Consider the following 16,902-nt stretch of genomic DNA (forward strand, 5'->3'; position numbering starts at 1 on the left):
TAGTAGAAGTACCAACAACAGTAGCAGAAGTAGTAGAAGTAGCAACAGCAGTAGCAGTAGTAGTAGAAGTAGCAACAGCAGTAGCAGTAGTAGTAGCAACAGCAGTAGTAGTAGAAGTACCAACAGTAGTAGTAGTAGTAGTAGTAGTAGCAACAGCAGTAGCAGAAGTAGTAGAAGTAGCAGAAGTAGTAGAAGTAGCAACACCAGCAGCAGTAGTAGTAGAAGTACCAACAACAGTAGCAGTAGTAGTAGTAGTAGCAACAGCAGTAGTAGTAGCAGAAGTAGAAGTCATATATATAGACAGATAATAGATGTAGTAATATTTGAATATTTTGAATATAATATCATGAATAATGAGGGAAATTTAAACGTAATCTTTATGAATATTTAAACCAGTTTGTACAGACAGTAAGTGTGTGTTATTAATTTACACCTGTGTGATTTGAATAATCATTACAACATTACAACTTAACCCACAAATAAAGGAATAAACACTGGTTAATGGAAATGTCTGATATTTAAAAACAGAAAAAGGTGTTAATTACGTTGCGACATTTCTGATGCGTTACTGCTGCTGTGTTGATGTTAATCATTTTAGTTACAGGAATCTGAATGTTGTGGTTTTTAAAGCACACAGACACAAACATAAATAAATCAGGCAAATTTATTGGTCAGCACTTCAGAAGAAATGGTTTATACAGATATGATTTTGACAAGGAAGTAAACAAAATGTTTTAATGTCTCATGTTATTTTATTGATTATTCACCCAATCTGTAATTTGTTTAATCTGTCATCTTCATCACTGCATCTTCATCACTGCATCTCCATCACGGCATCTTCGTCACGGCATCTTCGTCACTGCATCTTCGTCACGGCATCTTCGTCACTGCATCTTCGTCACTGCATCTTCATCACGGCATCTTCATCACTGCATCTTCCTCACGGCATCTTCATCACTGCATCTTCGTCACGGCATCTTCATCACTGCATCTTCGTCACGGCATCTTCGTCACTGCATCTCCGTCACTGCATCTTCGTCACTGCATCTTCGTCACGGCATCTTCGTCACTGCATCTTCGTCACTGCATCTTCATCACGGCATCTTCGTCACTGCATCTTCGTCACTGCATCTTCATCACGGCATCTTCGTCACTGCATCTTCATCACGGCATCTTCGTCACTGCATCTTCATCACTGCATCTTCGTCACGGCATCTTCATCATTGCATCTTCGTCACTGCATCTCCGTCACTGCATCTCCATCACTGCGTTCTTCATCACTGCATCTTCATCACTGCCTCTCCATCACGGCATCTTCGTCACTGCATCTTCATCACTGCATCTTCGTCACTGCATCTTCATCACTGCATCTTCATCACTGCCTCTTCATCACGGCATCTTCGTCACTGCATCTTCATCACTGCATCTTCGTCACTGCATCTTCGTCACTGCATCTCCATCACTGCCTCTTCATCACGGCATCTTCATCACTGCCTCTTCATCACGGCATCTTCGTCACTGCATCTCCGTCACTGCATCTTCATCACTGCATCTTCATCACTGCATCTCCATCACTGCCTCTCCATCACTGCCTCTCCATCACGGCATCTTCGTCACTGCATCTTCATCACTGCATCTTCGTCACTGCATCTTCATCACTGCATCTTCGTCACGGCATCTCCGTCACTGCATCTTCATCAAGGCATCTTCATCACTGCATCCGGCATCTCCGTCACTGCATCTTCATCAAGGCATCTTCATCACTGCATCTTCATCACGGCTTATAGGACACAGGTTCAGGTCTTTTCCTCTCGTTTCTTTTCACAATGACGCAGCACTTTCTCAGCTTCACTCCCATCACTCTCTGCCCAGATGTGCTTGTTTTCGTTTCATTTCTCCTTCAGCATAAATGTTTCTCAGATTCCTGTTACACCACTGTTGGCTTTGGCAGGATCCAGCGCACTGCACTCCAACATCAAACACCTCCGAGCAGCATAAATATTTTAACACTCAGTCCCTTCTGAGGGAACAGACTTTTGTTGGCACGTCCCCTGTTGTTCCTGACGCACTTTAAAGCAGGACAGATTACACAAGAAGCGGTCGTGTTTCTCAGGGAAAAAAGAGAGAGAAAAAGATATCTCATACGCACAAAAACGAGTGATACGCTTCCCGTACAGATGTGCAGTATACACACACTGCTGCTGAATTCTGCATTCTGATTGGTTGGAAGGTGTTGATTAATTTCCTACAACAGCAGCTCTGACAGTAATGACAATAGTTTATATCAATGCGCTCATTCTCATATGCTATCGTTTCTATAGTAACAGTTTCTCCATCACAGGAACTATTAATAAATGGATTAAATAATTTTGCAGAGAAGATGAAGTTTTCTGTACAGGAGACGTTTAGTTTAGAACTTCTATGGAAGGAGTATCCAGTGTCAGTGTTTTGAGTTTTACACTTTGCAGTTTCTCGGTAACATGAGCTGCGTTTATTTATTTTTTGTCTCGTTAACTTCAAGAGAGAGAAAAACGTGAGGCTGGTGAGGGAACGACTGTTTATAGCTGCTGTAACGTGAGCAAGAATTTGTTTTTGTGGCCGTTCAGCAACATTAAATATAACGATAATCAGATAAACAGTATGACTGAAATCTTTTGCTGTGGTATAAGAGGAATAAAACATCAAAACTGCTTGATTTTGATTTAATAAAAACCCTACAATGACAATTTACGTCAACATCAACCATGAAATGAAATGAAATGAAACTCAGGAAGATATTTATTATGTGTTCAATTTCACAAATGTACATTTTTTATCACAAGTAAAACAAATGGTCATATATAAATTGTAAAAAAAAACTTAATTAAGACTTAAAAACAGCAAAAATAAAATAAAAAAGCTGTCAAACACTTTAATGATACATACTCATATACAGAAAATATGAATGAGAGCATGAGAAGGGGGGTGCAAACTTTTGAGCTTGCTAATAAAGGGAACAATTTATATTTTATACTTATTTTTTTTCCACATTATACAGAGATTCAGTTGCTGTAATGTTCAGGCTGTAGGTTGTAACACTATTAAATGTAACTGAAGGGGGCACAAACTTTTGCACTCAACTGTACATGAGATATTTTTTCACTTGAAGCAAATTTTGACAGAATTATTTAAGAAAAAAAAAGTTCCTCCTAAGTGACTGGAAAGCCTCAGTGTGGTGTGTGTGTGAGACAGACAGCTTCAGTGTGTGTGTGTGTGTGTGTGTGTGTGTGTGTGTGTGTGTGTGTGTGTGACTGACAGCAGAACACCGAGTCCTCAGCCGTCTCAGTAAACCTCTCCTTTCCTCAGAGACTCACGTCAAACACGTCAGAGTAACGAGTGTGACGATGAAGGTGAGTTTGCAGTTTAAGTGTACTTCATCTTCATCGTCCTCTCCACACTTCTCCATCTTCTGTGTTGTTTTAATCGCTTCCCTTCATCCATCTATTCATCCCTCAATCACAAATTCACTTCCTGCACCAATCACACTGTTCATTACATTCTGTCCATCTCTCTAGCTGTCTTTTCTCTCCCTCTCTCTCTGTCTCAGTCTATCTATCTCTCTCTATATATCCATCACGCTCTGCCTCTGTCACTCAGTCTCTCTATCCATCTCTTTTTCTGCCTGTCTCCTTCTATCATTGTATCTCTCTATCCATATATCTCTCATTCTCTCTCCCTGTTTCAGTTTTTCTGTGTCCCTCTTTTGCTCTCTAGCCATTTCTCTGTCTTGCTCCATCTCTCTCTTTCTATTAATCTCTTTCCCCCTCTTTCTCTCTGCCTGTCTGTTTCTCCCTCCCTCTATTTGTCTGTCTCTCTATCCATCACTCTCATTCTATCTGTCTCTCTCCCACTCTTTCTCTCTCCCTCTGTTTCTCTGTTTCTATCTATCTATCTATCTATCTATCTATGTCTTTGTTTCTGTTTCTCTCTCTCTCCCTATTTGTTCATTCCTGTCTCACTCTCTCCTTCTCTCTCCCTCTCCTTGTCTTACTGTCTCTCTAACCATCACACATCCTCTCTCTCTCTCTCTCTCTCTCTCTCTCTCTGTCTCTCTATCATTTCATCTTTTTGTCTCACTCTCTCTCCCTGTCTCACTTCTGCCTCACTCTTCCCTGTCTTTCTTTGTCTCTCTCTCTATCCATCATTCTCTCTCTCCCTCTCCTTGTCTTTCTGTCTCTCTAACCATCACACATCCTCTCTCTCCATTTCTCCCTTAGTGTCTCTCTCTGTCTCTCTCTCTCTCCCTGTCTCTCTATTTATTTCTCTAACTCCTCCCTGTCTTTTTTTCTTTCTCGCTCTCCCTCTCCTTGTCTTTCTAACCATCACTAATCCTCTCTCTCTGTCCCTCTCTCTCTCCCTGTCTCTCTATTTATTTGTCTCACTCCTCCCTGTCTTTTTTTCTGTCTCTCTCTCTCTCTCCCTCTCTCTCTCTCTATGCGGCAAGGTGACTCAATGTTAACATTCTCTTGGAGGAACAGATGAAACGGATCAGCTCTGGGTAAATTATTCCTCACTGGATCGTTTTGCTCTGCAGCAGAGGAGAAAAAAAAAACAGTTTAAAAGAGGACATGGTGGATTTCATTGATCAGGAACCCAACAGTTTGACCTTGAAGAATAATCAAAGTTTATATAACAAAACATAAGCAGTTTGAAAAGCACTTTGGCCAGCATGCTGATGTAACAGCTTATTTAATGCCTAATCCATTAATCTGTAATCAAATGCTTAACCTGTGTTTATTTGCTCAAAGTACACTGATTAAAACTGATTAAAACTGGTTATTTAAAACTATATGCTTAAACTAGGTCTAATCTTAGTAACTCCTTTAAATAAAAAATAATATGAACACTTCAACAACTTGCATGTCATGTAATCATGTTATTGAACACATTTTTCTAGTTTATCTGTTTATGCTCCTCCCACATCTATGTAAATGAGCTCATGAGTGGGATATTGATGATAATAATTATAATAATAATAGACAACTTAAGTGATATGCATTCAGGAAAAGCAGCACTAATAGTCTAAATAAATAAATAAATGAGTTTGCAATGACATTTCAGACAATTCACTTTCAAGATCAAATATTTAATAATTATCAGAGCTTAGCGCTTATAAGAGCTTATTACGAAGAAAGAAGGTACAGAGATGCCACTCATGATCATCCTCATGAATATTTATGAGCTGCATTTTGCATGTTTATAGTGATATAACTTGGCTTTCAAGCAGCTGAATGTCTGCGTACGCTTACTTACGTAGACTTAGACTAAGGCTAACTAGCTGAACTGCTGTAGGTTCTGGAGGCGGAGCTTTGATACACATTCAGCTCCATCTACTGTATTTAAACTTTACAGATCTAATCTTACCTAACACACCTTTACCTGAATAATAAATATGACTAAATAGTCTAACACTTGAGTGCTTGACTTTTTTTTTTTTTAAACGCCTTTTATATTTCTAAAAATTGACAGTCTACTTGTGTGTGATGTACAGTACTGAGTGGAAGTCTTAGACATCCTATATTTTTTTTTTGTACAATTTCTACATTATTGATTCAGTACAAAAACATTTTAGATTCCAAACATTAGTTTTCCAGCACAAAATGAAATGTTACAGAAAAATGTTTGTATGTCAGTAAAGAAAGCAGCAGATTCCATAAGAGACACTTTTCAGATAAAAACATAATGAAGGCTGCTGGGTTTCGCTGCAGAAATAAGAAGCGAGTCGACAGTCAAAGTCTCCAGAAGAACTGTGGCTGCTTCTGCAAGATGCTCAGTAACACTTCCAGCTCATTTCCTTATAAAACTGCACACACTGCACCTCAGATACTGCTTTATTTATTTTAAAGCGAAGGATCGTCACATTAAATACTGACTGTTTCATTTATTACTGTTTACTGCTCTTTATAGGATTTTTTAAATGTAGAAACATTTAATTTCATTATTTTTGAAGGCGTCTTTTTTCTCTACAGCATTTCTTTGCATGTTGTGCAATACTGTATATGAAAGAGTTAATTTATGCCTCTGCAGTGATACAACTGTAGACCATTTCAGATGAATATTCACGAGCGCAGGAAGTGATGTCACTGTTCCTAGGATGTATCCATGTGCAACAGAGAAAGAACCATATTTCACACATCTGGTAGGTTGATTTAAGATCAGGATGTTGATTAAAATTAGGATCAGGATGTTCTGTTGTCAGATATTCCCTCAGGCATTTACACCTTTCCTCAGATATTATTCCACAGCCACAGGAGTTGCAGCATCATTACTCCAAACCTCATCTAATCTGATAATCACAGATATTTAAAATCAGCAGTCGATACGAACTGCATGTTCTATCCTAAACAGGTGAATACTGAGCTGTGTAACATTCATTTCCCGAACAAAAGCTAACCAGTTAGCTAGCTAACTCACACATCTGTTGTTTAGTAGCAAATATTTCACACCTTTCGTCTAAGAAAGCAGTTGTAAGAATCCAAACTACAAAAACAAACTCTATCAACAAAGTCATGACACATCAGCAGGGTAAGTCTCTTCAGGCATAAGTTTCAAGTCAGTGGGGGAAAAAAAACAATCATTTATCATTTAATTGTTAATTTCTGTAGATTTCTTGTTTGTTCGGTTCTCGTGAGATCCGTAAATTACGAGCTAATCATTTTGTTTGGACAGCTTTACCTTTTAAAATGGAGCAAAATGGGAATGTTTTTAGGAGCGCACATGCAAGAACTAGTGTTTTTCTTACTGAAAGTCTATATATTCACATGAATAAACATGAATTTATGGAGCACAGAGCCAAAATAAATAAATAAATAAATCAATAAATAAAACACACACAGACATCTTCATCCAAATGGTCTTTATTTTGTGTAAAGTCTTTACATTTATGCCACCAGTGCAGAAGCCGTGGAGGATTCGCTGCGGATAAAAAGAACAATGTGAGGATTAGAGGATGAAATATATATATATAAGAAAAAGAAAAAGAGAGAAAGAGAGAGAGATTCACACACACTCTTCTTTTCTTGTGTAATAAGTAAATAAATGAATAAATAGGTTTGTACGAAGGGGACTGGCAGCTCCGGCACCAACGAGCCAAACTGCTAATTTACCTCCAGGTTTTAATCTAGCACATCAGAAATATCTCACATCTTACAGGAGAAGAGTGGGACAATGAAATGTGCATTTTTAAAATAAATAAATAAATAAATAAAATAAATACATATACTTACTACTTCCAGTTGGGAGCGAGAACTCTCTTGGTCTTGTAGTAACGAGCCAGCCTGTGGATTCTGCTCTCAACAAGAATCAGGCGGAATTTGGCATCTTTGTCCTGCAAACACACATCCGGTAAGTTTTTATAAGATTTCTAAGACGTTATGAACATCGTAGAGACTCTGGAATTCAGAACGATCCAGGATTATGATCCGAGAGAGGCAGCCGAGCTCTGTAAGAGCGTGTACTTCCACGGAGGAATGAATAATGTGACAAAAATATATATCTGAAGATTACTTTTATATCTATGACTAATATGCATATATAATAAAAAGCCTGTTCAATATTTGTTTCACGTATACAAAATTTTAACACTGAAAAGGAGCGAAGAAAAAAATATGTAATAAAATGTTAACATTTTACAATTTTAAATTAGATAAATTTGGGACTGAAATATATATTATCTAATTTGATTTGTCCAATCTAGCCATTCTTTTTTTTTTTTTTTTTTAAATTACTATTACTACTATTCTTTTAAAACTTATATTCTAAAAAAGAAATTAAACAATTACTGGAAATTGTACAGCAATATAATTTATCACAATGTTTATATTACATTCTTCCGCATAAGAAAAACGGTTTCTCCGGACGTCTAAATGCGTCTGCAATCCTACATGTAATTGAATTCTGGGTTCTGATTGGTCAGTTGTTTATTAGCTTCCTATAACATTAGCTATGATGATACTTAACGTTTCTATAGCAACAGCTCGTTGACGGGGACTTGTACAGTGGATGCTACGTTAATAATAGAGTGAAATACGTATATAATCGCTGATCTGTGAGGAAATGTTTATTTAACATTGATGGAAGGAGTCTCCAGTGTCAGCAGAGGTAAAGCTGTAACTAAGTTTTCCGACTTCTTCAGAACAGATGATAATTGTTTACGCTTTGCGGTTTTTCGGTAAGAAAAGACAAGCTGCGTTTTTTCTTTTTTCTTAATTTTAAGAGAGAAAAAAGAGAAACTGGTGAGGGAAAGACCGTTTATAGCTGCTATAACGTGAGTGAGTGAAGATGTTCAATATTAAATGTAACTAAACGGGTAAAAGTACGACGTGTCTTTTTTTTAATGAATAAAAAATTGTAATTGTTGTAAAATAGCTGTGGTGTAAGAGGAATAAAACACTTCAGGATGTGGTTTTAAAGGAAAATAATGAACGTCAGAATGGGAACATAGTGGTTGTGTTTTGTTTGTTCGTTTTTGTTTACCTTCCTGTTCCTCTCCAAGTGCTTCCTCACAGCGACGGCCTTCTTGATCAGGTGGTACAGATCCTCAGGCAGATCAGGAGCCAGACCTTTGGATTTCAGGATCCTGAGGATCTTGTTGCCGGTGACGAAGCGCACCTGAGCCACGCCGTGAGAATCCCTCAGGATCACACCTGAAACACATCACAACAGGAAAAACATCAACAAGTCTTCATTTTATAATGTGTGTCTCTAAGCCTAACTCACAGCCTGTTTTCCCCTCTCACACACACACACTCCACTTACTCTCAATTTCAATAGGGCCTTTCGCACCGCTTTAGTTCCAGAACTAAATTTGCAGTACTAAAGTACAGGGCGATTTTGCGTGAACTATTTCCCAGTACCGTTTAAAGGGTTGCATTCGCACCGACAGCGGGCACTAGGAAGTGACGTAAGCCGGTCGACAGCGACGTCATTTGTGCGCGGCGTTCAACAACGGAAACAAAGAACAACAACGTAAACAACCGGAGGATGGAGGACGCTGTGATCAGAGCTGTGTTTTTGTCGTGTCTTGCGTCCATCTATCGCTGTTCTCCATACTTGTGGAATAAGTCGACACTACAGTATGTTTACACGGCGTTTTAAATCATGGCGGGTGAGGGCGTTTTCGTACGCGTTTGGCCAATCAACGTCTACTTACGTCACGGATAGTACCAGTCGTGCTGGTTAGACCCTGCTCCGGAGTAGGAGCTCATTTGGTTCTCGAAAAAGGCAGTCGGTACTAAAATCGCACCCAGTTCCGGAGGTGCGAAAACGCCAAAAAGTGGGTAGTTCCACAATTAGTTCAGGTACTATGAAAAGGTTCCCGCAGTGCGAAAGGCCGGGGAGGGGGGGAATAAACAAAACCGTCTTGTCCTGTTAGATTGTGTCTTTTTCCAGATTGATACTGAAATTGTTCACAATCCAAAAGAATCATTTATCAAGATTAAGGACACCATTATGCATGGAGAAAAAAATAATAATAATTATATATCAGTATCTGACAAATTCGCTCCCTCCAGAACTCTAAGATCTTGTGATCTTGGCTTACTTTCTGTTCCCAGATCGAGACTTTAAAACACGAGGTGATCGCACCTTTGCGATCGTCGGTCCGAAACTGTGGAACAATCCACCTCTCCATATCAGATTAACTCCTTCTATTTCAGTTTTCAAGTCTGCTCTGAAGACATATTTATTCTCTCTGGCCTTCAATATATCCATGAACATTGGTTTGATCACGGTTTTACTACTCTATTTGCTTTACTTTGTTGTACTTTTGTTTCTCTTGTAGTTTTACTTTTTGTATTTTTCATGGTTTTATTCTTTGTACAGCACTTTGCCCAACCTTGGTTGCTTTTAAATGTGCTTTATAAACAAACATTGATTGATTCACTAAATCAAAAACACCCAATAACCCAATATCTTTCATATTGTAATATAGTTTGGGCGAGTACTTTTCTTACTACTCTTCAAAACATTTTTGTCCTTCAGAAGCGTTTTGTTAGGATTGCAACCCGATCAAACACATACTTCATCTGCTTCTTTATTTTATAAACCTCAGGTTCTTACCATTTATGATATTAATACTTTTCAAATATGTGTTTTCATGTATAAGATATATTCAAGTGAGGGTAACATTCCAGAGCAATTCAGAATGTATTTTAAAGTAAATTCACAGGTTCACTGTTATTTAACTCGTCAAGTTTCTAATTTTCATCTTCCTAAAGTTCTCACTTGTAGAGGTCAATACACTTGATAAGATTTAGGGGTATTAAATTATGGAATGATTTATTCCATTTAGCAAAAAAAAGTTCCTCTTTATTATGTTATAAAAGATGTATAAAGGATCGTTTTAATGCTGCTTTGCAATAATGTCAATAAATCTCATCTTTTTATGTATTTTATGTATCATATATGGTTTGTTTTTGGAGTGTATTCTTTCTGGGTTTTTTTGACATATATTTGTTATTGTAATTTAGTTTTTTCTTTTAATTTCATGAGTTCGTTTTTGTTTTCTTCATTGTTTAGGTGGAGGCTCTAAAGAAGCCCTTTGGGTTTTCTGCCTCCCTGAACAGTATATGGATTGTATTTTTTTTTTGTTTTGTTCTTTTAATGTATCTATTTTACTCTTGTGCAAAAAATAAATAAATAAATAAATAAATAAAAAACCCGCCCAATAATCTGCCTACATAATCAGAACCAATGTTTTCGTCGAAGTACAACACAAACTCAAATTATTCACCATCAGAATCTGTAATAATTAGCGCCTAGATTGTGTTTAAAGTCCTGAAGGAAAATTATTTCTCCCAATCACACCTCAACACATCATCTTACGCTGTTAATTTCACTCTGAAACAGTCTGTAGCCACTTTGGAAGGTTTTAAAGCCCCGATTTGTACATAATCACCTTCCTCCTCGTCTGCGGATGTGCATGTTCTTCAGACCGATCCGAACTTAGATCTGAGATTTTTTTATTTTAAACAAAATCCTGATTTACACACAGCAATGATGCTAGCAAAAGCATATTATAAATAACCTTTTTTTTTTATTAACAAATTAAATCAAAATCACTATTACAATGTAATTTCTGTTTACCGTCTAACTGTTATCAAAAACATCCTTCTTAAAAACAAACAATGGATTTGAGCTTTTTTTTTGTTATATACACAAATCTTTCATACAAATATTTCGTAACATGGTTTACCTTTAACACTCCCCGCCTGCTCGTGTATTTTTAAGAGGTCCGTTAACACCATGACACTTATAGCCTTATAGTTATCATAACCTCATATTTCTCCATGATCCCCTTCACGCTACACACGCAAACCCCGTCAGGAACGTACCAATCTGCGAGGGGGTCAGACCCTTCTTGGCCAGCTTGAAGATCTGCTCCTTGACATCATCTGACGTCAGTTTCAGCCACTGAACAGAAAGAAGAGCAAAAAGTCATGAGTTTATGTTCAGGATAGAGAGATAGAGAGATAGAGAGAGAGATAGAGAGATCTAGAGCTGCAACGAGAAATGATCGACATGGATTTTTATATTCGACGCTTCGGATACTTTAACCAACAACAGAACTGTGTTGAAACTGAAAATTTCTGAAAATAAGTGTAATATACATTAACAGTTAATGCAGCATCATTTATTAAGACCAGTTAATTTTACCTGGTTTAATTTTGACTTGATTAATAACAAGGAAACCTCTATATGATTTAGGACACACAAGCCCTATTGGGACAGGATTAGTTTATCAGAGGGACGTCTGTAATAAATACTTTTCCACGTTTCCTCGGTGATGAAACTCACATCCGGACAGCAACAAAACGATGAGTTTCTAGTGAGTTGTATTTTCGACAAACCCAGATGTTTGCATCATGTGATCATAAGACCTTTAAGGAACGGACAGTGATACAACTAGTCATTATTTATATATGTAAAAAAAAATAATAATAAAAGTTGATAGTGCGTACGTGAATATAAATTGATGCTTCATACCGTTATAACGGCTCTTTTAATCAGGCCACGAGATTTTGCTTTTCTTAATGATACCTTTTCTTAATGATTTCTTAATGATACCCCAGAACCCCATGTACATACTGTAATACCGTCCGAATAGGGCTGATTGATTGAAAAACAACAATTAAAACTGTTTTGTAATTAAAATAATAAATTATTAGATTAGCTCTAGAGGAAAAAATCTTTGAGGTTCAAGGTTAAAATGTAGTTTAGTTTGCTTCTTAACATATTGAAAAATAAAAAGCCAAATATTACAACTGTTGTCATTTACGAGCTGCAATTAAGCTGATTGATTAATTAATTCACATGAATATTCATGAATATTCAAATATGTGAGTTCTTTTCTCTTTTCTTTTCAGTACTTACTGTAGGAACACTGCGTCTGTATGGGAGAGCTGACTGGGACAAGCCCTTACTGAAACACAACACACACACAGAGATAAGTGTCTGATCACTTCCCAACATTAAATCTAATCTAATTTATAAATTAGACAGAAATCAGTTATATATAAGAAAGTAAATACAGATAATTCCAACATGCAGCTTTGTAGCACACAGACACTGATGAAGATTAACTAGTGGGTACTGAAAGGGATGAAAACAGAGGCTAAGATGTTAAACTGTAGTATTATATAATAATAATAATAATAATAATAATAATAATAATGTCTGTATGGGGTTAATAAGATCATGTATGCTAGTTTGTTGATTAGCTAGCTACGTTTCATTTCATTTACAACATAAAATGACTCAAACTAGCTTTCATATAAAGAAATATAAACGCTATGTCTATTATAACCCTTGTTAAGGGTAATGTAGATGTATTTTTATACAGAAATATGCTTTAAATGTTAAAAATAGAGCTCATCCTGTCGGTGCACGAGCTCCATCACGCCGCACGCGCGGCCATTACGCTAGCCAGCTAGCTTCATCCACACACACAAGAGAACGTGGCGCTTAATTTTCCTTTAAAAACTCCTTTTTCCGTCCCGGATTTGACTCCCTTCAGTTCTCCACCGCTTTATTTCTGTATCCGATAAGCTCTGTGTTCGCACACGTTTATATTTTTCGCGTAAAATGAGCACCTACCCGGGAGCGTGCATGCGACCCATGATGGCGTTCGCGAGAGAGCCGAGAAAGAGAGAGAGCAGAATGAGGCTGACAGGAAGTAGAGTGCGCCCGAGCGGAAGTGACGTTAATATACTGACCAGGAAGAAGAAAAGTCTAGTTTTTGGTACAGTTTTTTTTTTTTTTTTAATAAAATGTGTGTAGAAGTTACAAGAGTTCGTAACTCCCATTTTGTCAATATATTAAGGAAATAATAATGATAATAATGTGATAAAAATTTAATTAATCTCTTTCTCTCACACACACACACACACAACTTAAAAGGTTCCATCCATCCATCCATTTTGTGTCCCGTTTATCCTACACAGGGTCACGGGGAGCCTAGAGTCTGTCCCAGGGGACTCGGGGCCCAAGGCAGGGGGACACCCTGGACAGGGCACAATCACACACACACACACACACACACAGACACACACACACATCTATTCACACACTACAGAGAGTTTAGAGATGCCAGTCAGCGTACAAATCATGTCTTAAGACTGGAGGAGGAAACCGGAGAACCCGGAGGAAACCCCCGAAGCACGGGGAGAACATGCAAACTCCGTGCACACAGGGCGGAGGCGGGATTCGAACCGAAACCCCAACCTTGGAGGTGCGAGGCAACAGTGCTAACCTCTAAGAGTTCGAAGTAGAACCTTTTTTTTAACCTTCTGTTTATTCTGTTTCTTAAAAGAAAGAAAAAAATGACAAATTGCAGTTTGAATACAATTGACAAGATATAAAACTTACAAAACCCACCGTGGCCCACCCACAACCCAGCCGTCAAGCCCACCCACGATCACCTAAAGTCAAAAATAAAATTAAATTAAATCTGAGTAAAGAGTAAAACCAGAAAAAAATTACTTGGATTGTCAAGGCCAGTGAGGCCAATTTCTTCCCCTCAACCCTCACCCTCCTGAACTCTACACCACACCGTTACACCACTGATGTGTTACCGCCTGTAATCATCCTGCAGCTTTATTCTATACTGTATATTCTGTATAATCTCTATATAATTGTAGATTTGTAGTATATTTCTTATTTTATCTTTATATATCTGTATATTATCTCTCTCTCTCTCTCTCTACACACATATATATGTATATATATATACTATTGTATATACGATGTACATGTACATATCTATGACAATATACCTATATTTATGACTAATACTTATACATATTCACATATTCACCACCCAAAGCCTTACATACATCTTATACATGAGATTACTGAGGATGGTTCCACTTAGAAACCATGAAGATGGCTTTAGGACTGCAACTGATACAAACAGTTTTGCACTCAAGTCTCCATCAGTGAACTATTTATCACTTCAACAAAACAGACATCTTGTTGAAACTGTAATGAAATTCCTGGTTACACAATTGCACTATTTGTCCATGTAGTACACAGTTATAGAAGGGAATGATTTATAATCGCACTATCCGTTGCACCCAGATGAGGACGGGTTCCCTTTTGAGTCTGGTTCCTCTCAAGGTTTCTTCCTCATGTCGTCTCAGGGAGTTTTTCCTCACCACCGTCACCTCTGGCTTCCTCATTAGGGATAAATTTATACATTTACAACATATATCCTGAATTGATATATTTCTGTAAAGCTGCTTTGTCCATTGTTAGAAGTGCAATACAAATAAAATTGAATTGAATTGATTAACTGTGTACATATATACATATTCAACCAGCACTTTGTTAATTTGCGCAGTGCTACTACGTATTTGCACTTCTGGTAGATGCTAAACTGCATTTCGTTGCTGAGTATCTGTACTGTGCAATGACAATAAAGTTCTGTCTATCTATCTATCTATCTATCTATCTATCTGGATTCAAGAATCAAGAGTCAAGTAGCTTTATTGGCATGGAGAAAAGGCTTTACATTGCCAAAGCATTGGTAACATTAAATTACAGACATACACATTTACACACATTTACGCACAATTTCAGAAAAAAAAAAGGTTTGATGATATAATAGCAATAAGAAGGGGGGAAAAAAAGAAATACACAATGATTTGTTTTATTAGCCAAATGTTTGGGAGCATTTTGTGCATGTTTGCAGTGTTGGTGTTATTGTGTGGTTGGTGGTTCTGTTCCACTGCTTACTCTTTTGTTGTGACAGGATTTCACAAAACCATGAGATTACTGAGCTTGCTGAGGTTTGCTGAAGTTTCTCCGAGCGGGTGCGGGAGTTTGTTCTCGTTGGGCATCAGATTGAAGTCTTTTTCTTGGGCTGTAAAGTGGGGAACAGGGGAATGTTTCCCTAATTGGTGTATAATTAGGGCATGTTGTTAAAAATTGCAGTTCTGTTTCCACTTCATTTTGTGTGCAGTTCCTGCTGAAAAAAAAGCAATAGTAATAGAAATAGTTTCCACTACAAATACCATTACAAACCATCAGCTGACCATTAAACCCATTACTATTACCATTATTGGTCCTTAATGGTATCCACTAAACACTAAGCATGCCACCAATAGAAGGCAACAAATTACCAGTAGAGACCCAGAGGGACCATTACAGTTTCCATTAAAACCAATACAATTCCCATTATTACTATTAAAACTATTACAAATTCTATGAGGGTTTCTATTGTTTTTGTTTGTTTGTTTGTTTGTTTTCAGCAGGGGGCACAGCTTGTCTTCTTTTGGTAGCCAGGTCTGTCTGAGTCTGTGTCCAAGCGTCTCTATGGCGAGGTTGTGATCATGAGTCACATGGTCAGGACTTTTCTTAGTTTCGGGTCGGTCGCTGTGCTCAGGTATTCTGCCAGTTTCTATTCTCTGTTTAGGGACATAACATTCTAGCTTTTAATGGTCTTAACAACAAATCATTGGTCAGGAAGTTAGCAAGAATTAGACAAAGGAACTTAGTATGTGATAGAGTTTCCCTTTGATTTCTTTAAATGTTTAAGCCTTGTGGCCCTTGATGGGCTGCATCAGGTGTGGCAGATAACCAAATAATCACTAATCTTTTAAGAAAAAAAACATCCCAGAAGATATTTTTGGAAAATTCTGTACACCCAGACATGTGTTAGTTTGAATTTTACATCAACCATGTTAATCATTATCGTGATTTTCCCTTTGCATACACGAAGACTATAGAAGTGAATTTCCCTGTTTCTAGCTTTTTCCCAAACAGCAAAAGGAAACCAGCAAATGGAGGCACAGGAGCTCTCAGGAGTGCATCTGTTTCACTCTTGCTCATTTTCTGACCAATGATTTGTTGTGAAAACTTCTTGTGAAAACTGTAATGAATTTCCTGGTTACACAATTGCACTATTTGACCATATAACACACAGTTATAGAAGGGAATGATTTATAATCGTACTATTGGGTGTCACCCAGATGAGGATGGGTTTCCTTTTGAGTTTGGTTCCTCTCAAGGTTTCTTCCTCATATCATCTCAGGGAGTTTTTCCTCACCACCGTCACCATCTACAGGGTGTCCCAAAAGTCTCCATACATACTGTGTATACCTACATTGGGGACTGTGTTTGCCAGCATCACGTTGGTTGTGTCTTCGTCAGTGGATGTTCGTGGACATCCACTTCTCAGTTGGTCCGCAACACTTCCGGTCTTTTTGAATTTGATTAAATAAGTTAATAAGTTTGTTAATAAGTCTTGTATGATGTGCTCACCATGTTTCCTGTTAAAGTCCATCGCAACCTTGCGACAACTTCCTGAACCAGCCATGAGAGCAGTTTCAGTATATTCTTCTTTTGTCAAAGGTGTTCTTAAAG

General features: G+C 37.7%; 2 protein-coding genes and 1 non-coding gene across 3 annotated transcripts; 1 reads left to right on the top strand and 2 right to left on the bottom strand.

The window, feature by feature from the left end:
- The first annotated feature begins 737 nt into the window (after positions 1-737).
- Positions 738-1,787, top strand: LOC128319314 (putative proline-rich protein 21). The gene has a single exon (XM_053238274.1). It carries the CDS (start codon positions 738-740, stop codon positions 1,785-1,787), a length of 1,050 nt encoding a protein of 349 aa, XP_053094249.1.
- Positions 1,788-6,880: 5,093 nt separating this feature from the next.
- On the bottom strand, positions 6,881-13,240 carry rps13 (ribosomal protein S13). The gene is made up of 6 exons (XM_026930538.3): positions 13,135-13,240; positions 12,412-12,460; positions 11,373-11,451; positions 8,515-8,684; positions 7,266-7,366; positions 6,881-6,954 (listed from the first exon to the last, which is right to left on the bottom strand). The coding sequence occupies exons 1-6, from the start codon at positions 13,155-13,157 to the stop codon at positions 6,921-6,923; spliced, it is 456 nt and encodes a 151-aa protein (XP_026786339.1). The 5' UTR covers positions 13,158-13,240; the 3' UTR covers positions 6,881-6,920.
- LOC113536795 (small nucleolar RNA SNORA19) lies at positions 7,090-7,219 on the bottom strand. The gene has a single exon (XR_003403705.1). It is a non-coding gene; the product is annotated as a small nucleolar RNA SNORA19 (small nucleolar RNA).
- Positions 13,241-16,902: the final 3,662 nt, after the last annotated feature.

Source organism: Pangasianodon hypophthalmus, chromosome 11, assembly GCF_027358585.1.
Source record: "Pangasianodon hypophthalmus isolate fPanHyp1 chromosome 11, fPanHyp1.pri, whole genome shotgun sequence".
Lineage (NCBI taxonomy): Eukaryota > Metazoa > Chordata > Actinopteri > Siluriformes > Pangasiidae > Pangasianodon > Pangasianodon hypophthalmus.